Raw genomic sequence first — 12,491 nt, forward strand, 5'->3', positions numbered from 1 at the left:
CAGCGGTAGTCTCATTAAGGAGGGGACTACGATGCCCACTACCCTATTATCCTATTATTATGCAACCTTGTTCTAAAGGCTCCGGCCCATGCAATCAGACAAGAGAAAGAAATACATATAAATTTGGAAAGTAGGAGGTACACCTGTCATTGTTAGCAGATGACATTTTAGCCTAAAACAAAAACCTGAAGAGAATCAATTGAAAATCTACCACAAAAAAGACAACTTAGTCGAGTAGCTGAATGTAAAATTAAGAGTACACAAACCTAGAGCCTGATACAAAAGTTACAAAATACAGTGGAGGGAAACACCAGAGCAGCAGCAATAAGCTTGACAAAAAATGTACAGAATCTACATGACACACATTTAAAAACCCTTCTGAGGAGCATAAAATAAAATCTGAGTAAATGGGAATATGTATCCTATTCTTGGGTAAGAGGGTACCATATTACAAATAAGCTAATTCAAAGTTAACCCACAACTGGGACATAAACCTAACGAAACTGCCACAAGTATGTACATGTGCACACAGCTTACGTAAAAAACACATACACTCAGACAAGCTGATTAAAAACGTCTATGAAAAATAAATGCGCAAGAATAACCAAAATATGTCTGCAAACATCAGATGTTAAAACAATTTAAAACTACTCTAATTAAAAAAAATTGACACTGGAATATAAATTGAGATTACGACAGCAACAGTCCAGGACAGAGTCAAGTTTACACAGAACGGGAGGAGGAAGCTACGTCTTGCATCAGTGGTGTTAAGACAAATTATTCAGACTTCAAGAACGAAGTCAGGAAAGTCAAGTTGGAATTAAGTCAGCCTTTTTACAGGTGACGCAAAACTCAGAAACTGTCAAACAAAACACTAATAAATCCTATCGCATAAAAATGTTTAACTTCAGAATGGAAAAATAATACCCAAACAAAATCAAGTACTAGATGACAAAATGAGGGGAAAACATGCCACTTGTAAGAGAAGGGGCCAATTTCCTTGGCTGACAAAGCTCTGTGATTCAAATAAAAAATAAAAATAAAAAAGACCACAACAACCGAAATAGAAAACAGGAGCAAGAAAACCAGCACAGCAGGTAGCTTCTCAAGGGCGTGGGCAAGGAGCTCCTGGGTGCCCTGCTGTGGGGCGCATACCTCCCCTTCGCCCACTGCAAGTTCAACTGTGTTTCTCTACTAAGTAAACATGCGACTTCCACTTCCAGGGATTTCTCTAAACGATGTCCCCTCGTAAGCACGCATAAAAAAGTCAAATATTTTACAGACCGTGAAGTATGCAGACTAGCCTTATTTGTAGCAAAACACTGACATAATGTAAATTCCACCAATGAGCGACTGATGTGGTAACTTGTGGAGGCGACAGGCATCGGGATACTAGGGGCCCGTTACAAAAGCAAGGCAGATGGGTGGGGCACTGCTAAGACAATATCCCTGAACACACTAAGTGAACCAAAGCAAGGTACAAAACACCACGCACAGCACGCAACCACTTGTGCATCAAACCACACACACAGAAGCTCCAAGGAAAGCGGGAAGGGGAATCCGCGTGCTCACACTCACTCCTGCGGAGATGAGCCCTGGGAGGACCACCCAACTGGCGGGAGACCCTCGCGCCCGAAAGAGCGGTGCCCTGCGGCTGGGGAGAGGAAGTGTGAGACTTACTTCCCACCATGTATTGTCGGGTACTTTTTTTTTTTTTAACGTGTACATTGTATCTAAAAAATAATAACAAAGATAATAATAAGAAAACAAAAAGCAAGCCGTGAAGGCCTCGGTCAGTGGCTTCTTGCATCCCTAGAGTGCTCACGGACACTTAGGAATTAATCAAAGCGACGTTAGCGCGGGAGCTAAGTGCAGGTTTCGAGCCAATTCAATTCCAAGCAGGGTCTTTATGTTCTGCATAGGCAACATTTACCCATAAGGAGAAAAGGATTTGGAATTCGAACTAGAGCCGTCTGCGGGGCCCAGGCGAGGAACAGTAAACATGTTAGTACAACATATCAACGTGTCGCAGTGTGACGTTAGGAGATTCTGACATTTCAAAAGGTGTTACTACACAGAGAAGAAGAAAGAAAAATCAATTCCTCGCAGGGCAGAAGTGAGTAAAGAAGGACGGATGTGTTGTTAAAAAAATCAGAGCCCACATAACTGGAAGAGTGAAAACGTAGGAAAGCAATCCGTTCTCATCCCATCACCAAAGTAATTTACGACTCTGCTGGGTGCCCTGAGTTCGCCGCTCTCTCCAGATAGGTTTTTCACAGGTCAAATCATTTTACGATGAACTCCAAGGGTCTCTACTGAATATTACTTGAAATAAATGAATTAAATTTGGACTTAAGAGAACTCTTTTACAGAATATTTCAATCTTTAATAGAATGAACTGCTATGGACGCTAAAATACACGGAACGAATAAAAACGACGACGCGCTGGTAAACATTTCTAGATAATAAGCAAATCAAATCGTTGCCTTTCAAATGAGCCACACGCCGCGCCGAGGAGAGCAGCGGCCATGCCGCGTGAGCAGGTGCTGCCGCGGACGCTGGCCACCAGCCGCTCTCCGCCCTCCACGTGCGTCAGCTCCGGAGCCTCACGGCAACCCTAGAGCCACACACCACACGCGAAGTCACTGACGCACAGAGGGACGAAATGGTTTGCCTAAAGACACACTCAGATCCGGGCTTTGAGCAGAGCTGCCCACCGCACGGTCGCCCTTAGGTATGTAATCTAATCTCTCCTGCCCTCAGGTCACTGACGTAGGAAATGAGACAGCTGCGCTGGAACTACGGGACCCACGCCTGCTCAAGGATTCCCCGACTCTCCAACCTTATAAAAAACAAGACAAAAAACAAAGCAAAACAAAAAACCCCCCAAAACCCATGGCTAGTAAGAAACTCTCCTAGAATTTATAAACGGATGACTTTCCTACGTTATGGCAACACTCAGCCTCTCTCCCTCTCTAGCTAGGTACGAGTCCCATGCTAAGTCCTTTAATTGAGTTATCACACTGAAAAGTGCCCAATGGGAAGGAAAAAATCAGTCACCTGCAGGAAATAAATTCCTCATTTGCCCACCTCAGAGGAAACCAGTATGAATAGTTTCTTCCTCGTCTTTTATGCACACGCGCAGGGCATTATTCATGAAATCAGATCATCCTGTACATACTGCTTTGTCCCCTGCCTTTTTCGCTTTAACCTGCAAGAACACTCATCAAGCCCACAAACAGAGCCCACTTTTAATGTCTATGTAAGGTCCCAGCACTTGGATGTTGTGTAGGATTTCGTTTTATTGATTTAAAATTGTTTAAATAAAACTTAAGTATAATTTAAAAACTCATTTTAAAATAAATTAAGGCTTAGAAAAAAATTACACCAGCAGCGCAAAGAACTCTCTTATACCTACTCCCAGCTTCCTCCTACGGTTCTCAAGTCTCAAAATCCCAGTACGATGATCAAAAGCAGGGACTCAGCACTGACGTGAGACCGAATTAATCCACAGCCCATATCCCGACTTCACTGACTGACCTCTCCGTGTCCTCTCCCCAGACCAGGACCCAGTGCAGGACCACGTGTTGCACTGAACTGTCATGCCTCCTTCGTCTCTTTTAGCCAGGGGTAGTTCTTCAGCATTTCTGTTTTTGGTGACTGGAATACTTTGGAACACTAGCAGCCTGTCGCTTTATAGGTCTCTAGATTTGTGTTTGTCTGGTATTTGTTTGTGATTAAATCCGGGTGACGCGAGTGGGGCAAGAAAACCACACAAGTGGGGCTGTGACCTCTCTGGAGACGCACAGGCTGACACGTCCCGGCACTGGGGCGGCCCACGCTGGCTGCCTGGGTAAGGCGGTGGCAGCCAGGCCTCCCCAGCCTGAAGTGACTGTTTGTCCCTTTGAGGTTAAGAGGTATTTTATAGGGAGATCTATTGAGACTAGGTAAATATCCCATTTTTCATCAGACTTTCACCCCTCATTTTGGCGGCTATGACGTGTGACACTGTGTTACTTAGGCACTGGCCGATGGTGCTGCTCTCCTACAATACTGTGAGACCCGCTTCTCCTTTTCCCGTCGATTTATCTATTCCCTCAATAATTTATCAGTTTGTACTATCTATCTACATATAATCTATCCTCAATACAATCTATCTACAATAACCTATCAGTTTGTACTCATGGGTGCTGGTTTTAACCTGTGGTCTATAATGCAATGCTACCACTGCCTGCTTATCACTCGGTATCGGGTGGGGTGGACACACACCTAATACTGTCTGCCCGAACTGAGGGGAAAAAAGTAACCAAGGAGCTCTTCCCACCTGCTGTACACCCACCTGACTTCCTAGTTCAGATCTCACCACATCCTCTCCACTGAGGATAACCAGGATGTATTTGTGGGGACTCTGAGCTGGGTTTTGAGAGGGTGCCTGTGCCCCCAGAGCCCGGCGGTTAACGCGCCTCCTACAGGACCCTGGGACCCCACTTTCGGCCCCTCTGGCCCGGGCACTAACTGTGTTTCCCAACTTAAGACAAGTACTCCCCCGCTGCTCCCCAAGCCTCCATCTCTTTCTGTAAACTCAGGCTAACAGTAACACCTGTTAACTCACCAGACCGAGGCGTGGGATTTAAGATTCAAGAAGATAAACACAGACAAAGAATCCAGCACAATGTCCAACACAAAGAGTATGTACTTTACAAATGTTTCTATTAGACCTGCCGTGATGATTACAAAGTATAGTTTTTCTAGTTTCTCTGGACACAATCCTCAGACACAAAGTGTTCATGTAATAAATGAGTCAAAAAGAAAAAAAACACTGCTAAATGGAAACAGATTCTTTTGGTCCCAGTATCACTACCTCGGTTCAGTTGGATGTTGCTTATGTACTATGAGCAGTAACGGAAAAACACTATACTCACCTGTATTTTTGATTTCATTGCTTGAAGAGACTGGACCACAGGGATACAGTAGGCTAGAGTTTTACCTTTTAAAAAAGTACAAAAGCAATTAAAATCATAGACCCTAAAGATGTAGGAAAAGCAAAGGAAGTTAAGAAAATGGACTCTACCTTTGGATAGCACTAAACTCCGGAGACGGAGAAAGTGCACATCCAACATCCAAGAGAGGCGAGAACGGAATTTGCCTATCTGCCACAACTCCCTATCTTGTTTGTAAATCCAGTACTTCCCAAAAAACCTGCCGCTAAAATCCTTCATCCATCTAACAAAGGGAGACAATGACATATGTCACAAGTTACACAAAGGCTCGACTTGAGGACTGCACCTCAAAGCTAGAAAACCCCTTTAAAGTCGCCCCTAACCATGCACCTGAGCTTCACGGCTGAGTAAACGAGCTGCATGGCACTGACGTGCTTGGGAGACAGCCTGAACCCCGAGCCAGCCTCTGAAGACCGTGGAGAAACCAAGGAATGGCAAAAGCTTTGGGTTTCCACCCACCCGAATGGTGCCTGAGCGTGGTGAAGAGCCAACCCGCCATTCCGGGCACAAGAGGGGCCGAAGAACGAGTGGACAGAAGATCTTGGAACACGCAAAAGCGGTGTTCTGTGTCGGAGCAGAACTGGCGTCTGAACAGCGTGTGCTCACGCCGGCACTGTGCTCTGGGATCAGAGAATACTCATCCCCCGCTGGAGTGAGGAGGGCAGCTCGGGCCACAGATGTGGGACTGGGCACAGCCCTGACAGAGGCTGACCCCCTCCTGATCATTCCTGATGGCAGCACCACCAACCTCCCCTCCCTTTCACTAGGGGAACAAATTCAGGGCTCTCCTCCAGAGCAGGCCTGGCCTCCCTCCTTCCCCCAACAAAGGAAAGCCATGGCTGCCACAGACAGACACCTCACTATGGAACCTACAGTGTGAGTATGGCCTGGGTGTCCGGGAAAAGGGTCAGAAGTTAAGTGGCGACTGACCTGAGCCCGTCTGTGATCTCACCAGAGCATCTCTGCCTTCCAGCAACGCCGGAATACTTTGCTTCTGAACGCTTGGGCCACCCAAAAGAAAGAACACATGCTGAGCTGTAACAGTGTACCCTCCCCTGTTTACAGGCACAGACGCAGGACACACAAACCACAACTGCCCCCATTCTTTGCTGTGTCTGCCAACTGCTGCTTTAAAAGTCACCTAAACATTCAAACGAAGACACCGAGAAACTTTTGATGAATGGAGGGATAAGAGCTCAGTTCAGTTTCTGGAACTCAGCTGAAAATACTGAGGCGAGCCAGGACTGGCCGCTCTAGCAAACGGATTAGAAAGAAAAATGGCACAGGCATGATGACAAGCTCAAGCTACCATGAGCACATACCCGTCCTCCCACCCCCGCCTCCCGTGGCAGGCTCTGGGACCCAGTAAGACGTGACAGGAAGATTCCCAGCAAAAGAGTACAAGGAATCTTGTGAGCCAACCACACAGCCTGCAGCTACTTCCCAGTTTCCAAAAAACCGAGGTGTGACTATCACACACGCACACTAAGATGTGTGTCCACACGTATATTTAAAAACAAACAACAAAAAGGGCACAGAATTCATTTAAATTTGATTGGTAAAACTGAACAACAAAAAAAATGGGTAAGAGGGGTTCTCCTTTTATTCTTCAAGACCCTTACTAATTTATACCTATGACTTAAATGTGATGGTTAGTAAAATTAAACTATAAAGCATATACACTCACAAAAAGGAAGTTCATCTCTTCTCTGTACCTTTTACTATTCTATTTTCCAAGAATCATCACTCTTAAACATTCAAAAAAATTTTTTTCTGTATCCCATTATACCCAACCAAATATTTACTTCTTTCTTTTTTGCTGCCTCTAGTTCTTACTACTAAAAAATGACGTGACAAATTCTATATAGTGGACATATGATTTTCAGTGTGGCAAGGACACCCGTGGGATCCCATGCAGACATCTTTTGGACCGGATCAGAGCTGAGAACAGAAGTAGTTGGGGACTCAGTCTCTCCACTTAACAAGTGGGGAACTGGGTGGGTGAGTGCTGTCTCAAGCCCTCAATGGGCAACAATCCAGCAGTGTTCTCTAACACCAAGACACAAATTTGCTCAGTGCTCCACAGATAAGTCTGATTTCGCTGGTCACACACATTCAAGTCTTAACAAAAGCAAGGCTGGCCTGGAACCCTTACCTGGTCATACTAGTCATGTTTAAGACCGTATTTATTGTGGAAATCTAAAAGAGAACACACAAAATATTTTTAACTACTGACTTTTGGGCACAAATATATTTAACGCAAATGAGGATGCAAAGAAGGAGAAGACACTGGGATAAAAACAATGGCTGTGCTCCCTCCAACCCGTGTTCTTCCAACCAGTGAGTGTCACCTGGGGGTGGTCCTGCTCACCATCCCCCACTCCCCATTCCCCTACACACACAAATGCGCGCGCGTGCGACAATGTCTGGAGAAATTTTTGTTGTCCCAAGTGGGGCGGGGTACGCCACTGGCATCAAGGGAGTAGTCATGGAGGGCTGCTGACCATCCTGTCACGCACAGGACAGTGCCCGTGAGTTATCCATCCTCAAATGGCCACAGCATGAACCTGCTCGATGTCCTCGCTCAAACCCGTAGGTAAGAAAACAGCTTATGTGAGCCATCCGAAAGGGGTAAGTAAACTGTGACCATAGGAACAGAGGAAATCCAGACTCCCTAAAAGTTAATGCATTTTTCTCTTACTCATAAATAAGAGCGGAAAGTTCATTCACAGTCCAAAGAAACCAAAAAACCCCCACCCATTTGTTTGTAGACAATGTATGTTAAAATAGCCTCATCTTCCTTCAATTCTTTGTAACAAGAGACTACCCTTGATATGAAGACACCAGCTCAGTCCCCTCTCCTACAGTCATTATGACCCATCACCCACATCAGCTTCCACGTCCCATCCACCCACTAATTAGGAGCTTGTCCTAGAGTCCCATACGCAGAGCCCCAGGCCTACTTTGAATTAGGTGAGCAAAGTGTTTAGTTCTTTAGAAAGGGGGTGGGGACGGAGGGAAGGGCGGTGAACAGTAAACTAAACTCACCCGGATTGTCCTGGAAGGGCATCTTGTCGATCTGACTTCATTCAGGTAACTTGGAGCAAAGTAACCAGCCTTTGCTTTTTCTTCCTAGAACCGTCATTTCGCAGACCTTCCCAAGGACTGACCACACTGAGAGAAGGGAGAGACACTTACTAAATGCGGGTGGAGGTCCAGTCCATGGAAAGCTTCCGAAGTGAACACCTCCTCTCGCACCGGCTTCACTACAGGTCTGCAAACCATGAGCAAAACCCAGGCGTCAGTTCCCGTCGACAGAGAAAAAGGCAGAAAACACTGAACTCCTCCTGTTCCTGAGCGCACCTGCCCCTGAACATACCTGTGGAGCTCTGGGATTTCAGGGTTGTTTTTAAATAACGATGAAGTCCTAACGCACAGCTTCTGTTCTCGGGTTCCGTCACTCACACCGACCAAAGATTTCCTTGGAGAAAATGTTTTCTGTGCCTTCCCCTTGAAAGTCCTTTGTGTTTCTTTAGCAGCAGCCTTCTTGGCCAGGAGAAACGCTGCCTTGTTCCTCCGCTTCGCTGGGGGAGCCTCCCCGGATGCTTGGTGTTTTCTTTTGGTGGCCTCTGCTTGCTGCGTTGTTCCCAAAAGGCAAGAGCAACAAGAGATGCATTAGTCCATGAAGACAGACCTCGGAGTGAAGCCTGACTGCCCACGGAATTGCATCTCTCCCTGCAGAGAGCATTACGCCCCATATGTCAAGCAACAGTTTAGGGTCTGCAGTCAGATTCTTTGACTCAGCCTTTTTTTCCCCAAAAAGAAAAAAACAAACAAAATAAAACAGTTCGAAACACAAACACTCAGCTCATTCATCCACTAGACCTCACCATCCATCTTCACCACCAGCTCCACCAAGATGAGGGTAAGGATCAAGAAGGGAGAACCCTTTGTGGGGCTGAATGTGAACAAATGCGAGTCTGTTTTAAGGGAGGAGAAGCCCACCTTGTCAAGAGTGTGCGCCGTCAATCCTTATCTCTAGATGTCCACCTACACAAGAAGAACAGGGCAGGGGGGAGCACATCCTCTTTCTCCACCAACAAAGCCTGTTGGTAACTAGACCTGGGATGCCGCAGCCCTGCCCATGCCCAGGAAGCGGGAACCTTCATTACTGCTCTATCCCAGAGTGCTTGGATCGCTGTCATCCTCCCCCTCACGCTGCTCCCCGGATTCAGATGGCTTGGAGACGATTCCCACTCGCCGTTTCCATTCCAAATGAGAATTCTGCTCCATCCATCACTTCTACCACAATTATTTCCAACTCTCCTTGCCTTTCAGGCCCCATCCGATCGCCGACTGCAGGCTACAACGCTCGGCGTTTTCCGGCCTGTCGCTTATTTCTATAATGTGGGTGTGGTTACGCGCACGACGTCCACACTTCTCCCAGGAGAAGAAACATCCAATTTTCTCTGAAGAAACACTTTATTTTCCTTGGCCTTCTCTTCCAATTTCCACATGAATAAAAAACATCCCATGAGTGGCCAGGGCTTATTGTCCTGGCATTTTGGTTTCTCCTGGAATGCTATTTTCCCCTTCGCTTGAAATGCTGGATTCCATTTACACATCAGCTTGCTTTGGCCATGGCTGTCAGCTTTAGGCTAACCCACCAAGAGCAACACTTGTTTGTTCCCGACAACTACAGAACTCCTGTATCTAAATAATTCAATAAATACACCTTGGAGTATTTACTCTTAACAAAGGAAGTACTGACCTACTCCATCTTACAAATCTATTCTTACAGAGTCCCAACTTTATGAGTGATCAGATTAAAGAAAGAGATAAAGTCACGTTCCAGGTCTGTTGAATCATTTACAAGGCAGAATGAAACATGTTGCCGCTCCTTGATTTATGGAACAACGCACTCTTTGGAGCACTCCCACCAGGCATGGGCTTCCTACTACAAGCTCCTCGACAGGTGGCCTTGCGGTATGCCTTGCCTACACATCTCCCCTTACCGTTCTCCACCGCTGGAGACACCAAATTCTAGGGGTTGGAAGCTGTTTCTGACACTTGGACAAGATCTGCCACCTTGATCAACTCTCTGCTAGTCTGAGGTATCCCATTCCTTCACACATCGTCTAACTGCCTGTTTCTTCTTTGGACTTAGTAGCCCAAATAGGACACAAGCTGTCAATCCTTTCTCATCCCAGTCACCTTCTATTCTCACGTCATCTGTTCTCTAAAAGCAAGTATTCAGAATTAGGCACAATATTTCACAGGCTCTCCGCTGCTCTTAGGCTAAAATAGAAAACCTGTAATATGATCTATAAAGCCCTCTAGAAGCTGGCCTCTGCCCATCTCAGTGCCCTCATCTTGTGCCTCAGTCGTCCTGGTCTTCCTGAGTTCCTAGAAAGCACCATGCTTCTTCCTTCCTCAGGGCCTTTGCACATGCTATTGCCATACCCATGTCTGCAACATCCTTCCCCCCGACCCTTTGGCTGGCTAACTCAAACTCATCCTTTAGATCTAGGCTTACTGGGTCCTCAGAAGAACCTTTCCTGACCTCTTCTCTCCACCTAGTCAGGCCAGGGCTCCTACTCTTGGCTCTCCTAGGAGGCACCCTCTGTCTTCACTGTAGCATTCAGTACAATTACAAGCATGAAATGTAATTTGTTACGTGAGGTCAGTCATCCCCATTAGACTGTAACCTCTATAAGGAAATGGACAAGACTGTCCTGCATGGCACTGCACCCCCTGTATGGGCTCAATTCTGCCCAGAGTAAGTGCTCAATAAACACCTGTAAGATGAATGACAACGATGGAATGATCCCTTCCCATAATGTGGACGCTATTCCACTGCTTGTTAGCTTTTCTGTCCCAGCATCCACAACACATCCTTTTAAAAAAAACTGACCACTCAGCAGCTGCCAAGTAGCGTGGTTCTGAGGATACAAGGCTGAAAAACTAGTTAAGCCCTTGAGGAACTCACAGGTTAGCGGAAGAGACGAAAGTATAAAACCAGAAACCCAAACCTGTGTTTGTACTCAGAAGAGGTCTGTACAAAGGATTATGGAAGCACGAAACAAGAAGGCCACCACGGCCTACGTCAAGGGGAAAGGAGGGCAGGAAACAGAAATGCCTCATGAGGTGGCGCCTGAGCAAAGAGGAGCAAGGACGCACCTGCACTTCTAAAAAGTCGGCTCTACAACACTAAGCAAATTACCTCCCTCTGAGCCTCTGTTCCTGTACCTGTAAGACAAGGGGTTCTGGCAGATGACCTCTATGGCCCATCCAGCCCTAAAAGTCTAAATACTAAGCTTCTGATATTAATAAATACACTAGAGCCCCGGAAATATGCTAAGTACTTATGTGAATTAGCTAATATATCATCCCATTTTAAGATGAGAACATGGAGGCAAAGATAGGAGGTAATTTGTCCCAGGATCGCTGAGGGATCCAGGCTTTGCTCAGGCCCTCATTCTACGGCCAGGGTTCCGGATGGTTATGCTGTAATACTATTTATTAACTGTATCCTGTTTGGTTGGAAAACAGCATGTGTAACTTGATCTCGTTTGCTTTCTATGAGGATATACACCAAAATGTTAACCAGAGTTACCTCTGAGTATAGCAGTTATGGGTTTTTTTTCCTTTAATGTCCTTATTTCACTATTTCCTACAATAAACTTGTATTACCTGAATAATCAAAAAAAATTTTTTAGAATGAAAACACTATATACTGTTACGCACAGCATCACTTAAGTTGTCGAGGCCTTTCCAAATGTGGTGTATTAGTTAATCGCCCCAAATTCAGGCCCCTGGCAAATGAGACTGGCATACTGTAATTCCCATTCAAGACAAAAAATGTGGATGCAGACGAAGGCAATGTAGACCCCCATCATCATCTCACTAACACACAACCTTTTGACGTGGCGGTTCAAGCCATCATGAAGCCAGACATCCTGTTTTTATCCCTTCAGCTCACTCAAGGAGGTGTTAATGCTTCCCCTGTGTTACCAGGCACCTCCACAGCAAAAGCACCCCAATAACCCCTGGACACAGCGATTCCATTACTCAAAATGGAACCAACACGACTTTACTTACCATTGGCATTTACTAAGTGCTTCTATGGGCCAGCAAATAGAGTCTTTGTGTATTTTATTTACTCCTCACAACAACTTCGTATAAAATAGAAACTTGTTTATATCTACTTTTTATTTGGTGGACAATTTTATGTCTACCCTGCATTTTACAATCGTTTTACAGATTGGAAAAGTAAGGTCCAGAGAGGTGAAATAACTTTCCCAAGTTCACAGAACCAGCGTGTTGCAAGGTGGGCATCTAACCCCAGGTCTGTGCTACTCCAAATCCCAGGCCCCCAGAGGCTCTTCCGTACTTCCGTTTCCTCCTCCCAGAGAAGCAGCAACCCCATTGCTTAGCTGAAAACTCCTACTCCCAAACCTCTATATCCTAAAGCTTGATTATCACTGAAAA

At 45.7% G+C, this 12,491-nt stretch overlaps 1 protein-coding gene across 1 annotated transcript in view; it reads right to left on the reverse strand.

The window, feature by feature from the left end:
• The window catches only part of DDX31 (DEAD-box helicase 31), a 46,900-nt gene that overhangs the window by 33,387 nt on the left and 1,022 nt on the right, over positions 1 to 12,491 (reverse strand). Inside the window, 5 exon segments of the mRNA XM_047700105.1 lie at positions 4,923 to 4,987; positions 5,931 to 6,001; positions 7,156 to 7,199; positions 8,199 to 8,274; positions 8,380 to 8,636. Coding sequence (XP_047556061.1) covers positions 4,923 to 4,987; positions 5,931 to 6,001; positions 7,156 to 7,199; positions 8,199 to 8,274; positions 8,380 to 8,636 — 513 coding nt within the window.

Source organism: Lutra lutra, chromosome 13 (assembly GCF_902655055.1).
Source record: "Lutra lutra chromosome 13, mLutLut1.2, whole genome shotgun sequence".
Classification (NCBI taxonomy): domain Eukaryota; kingdom Metazoa; phylum Chordata; class Mammalia; order Carnivora; family Mustelidae; genus Lutra; species Lutra lutra.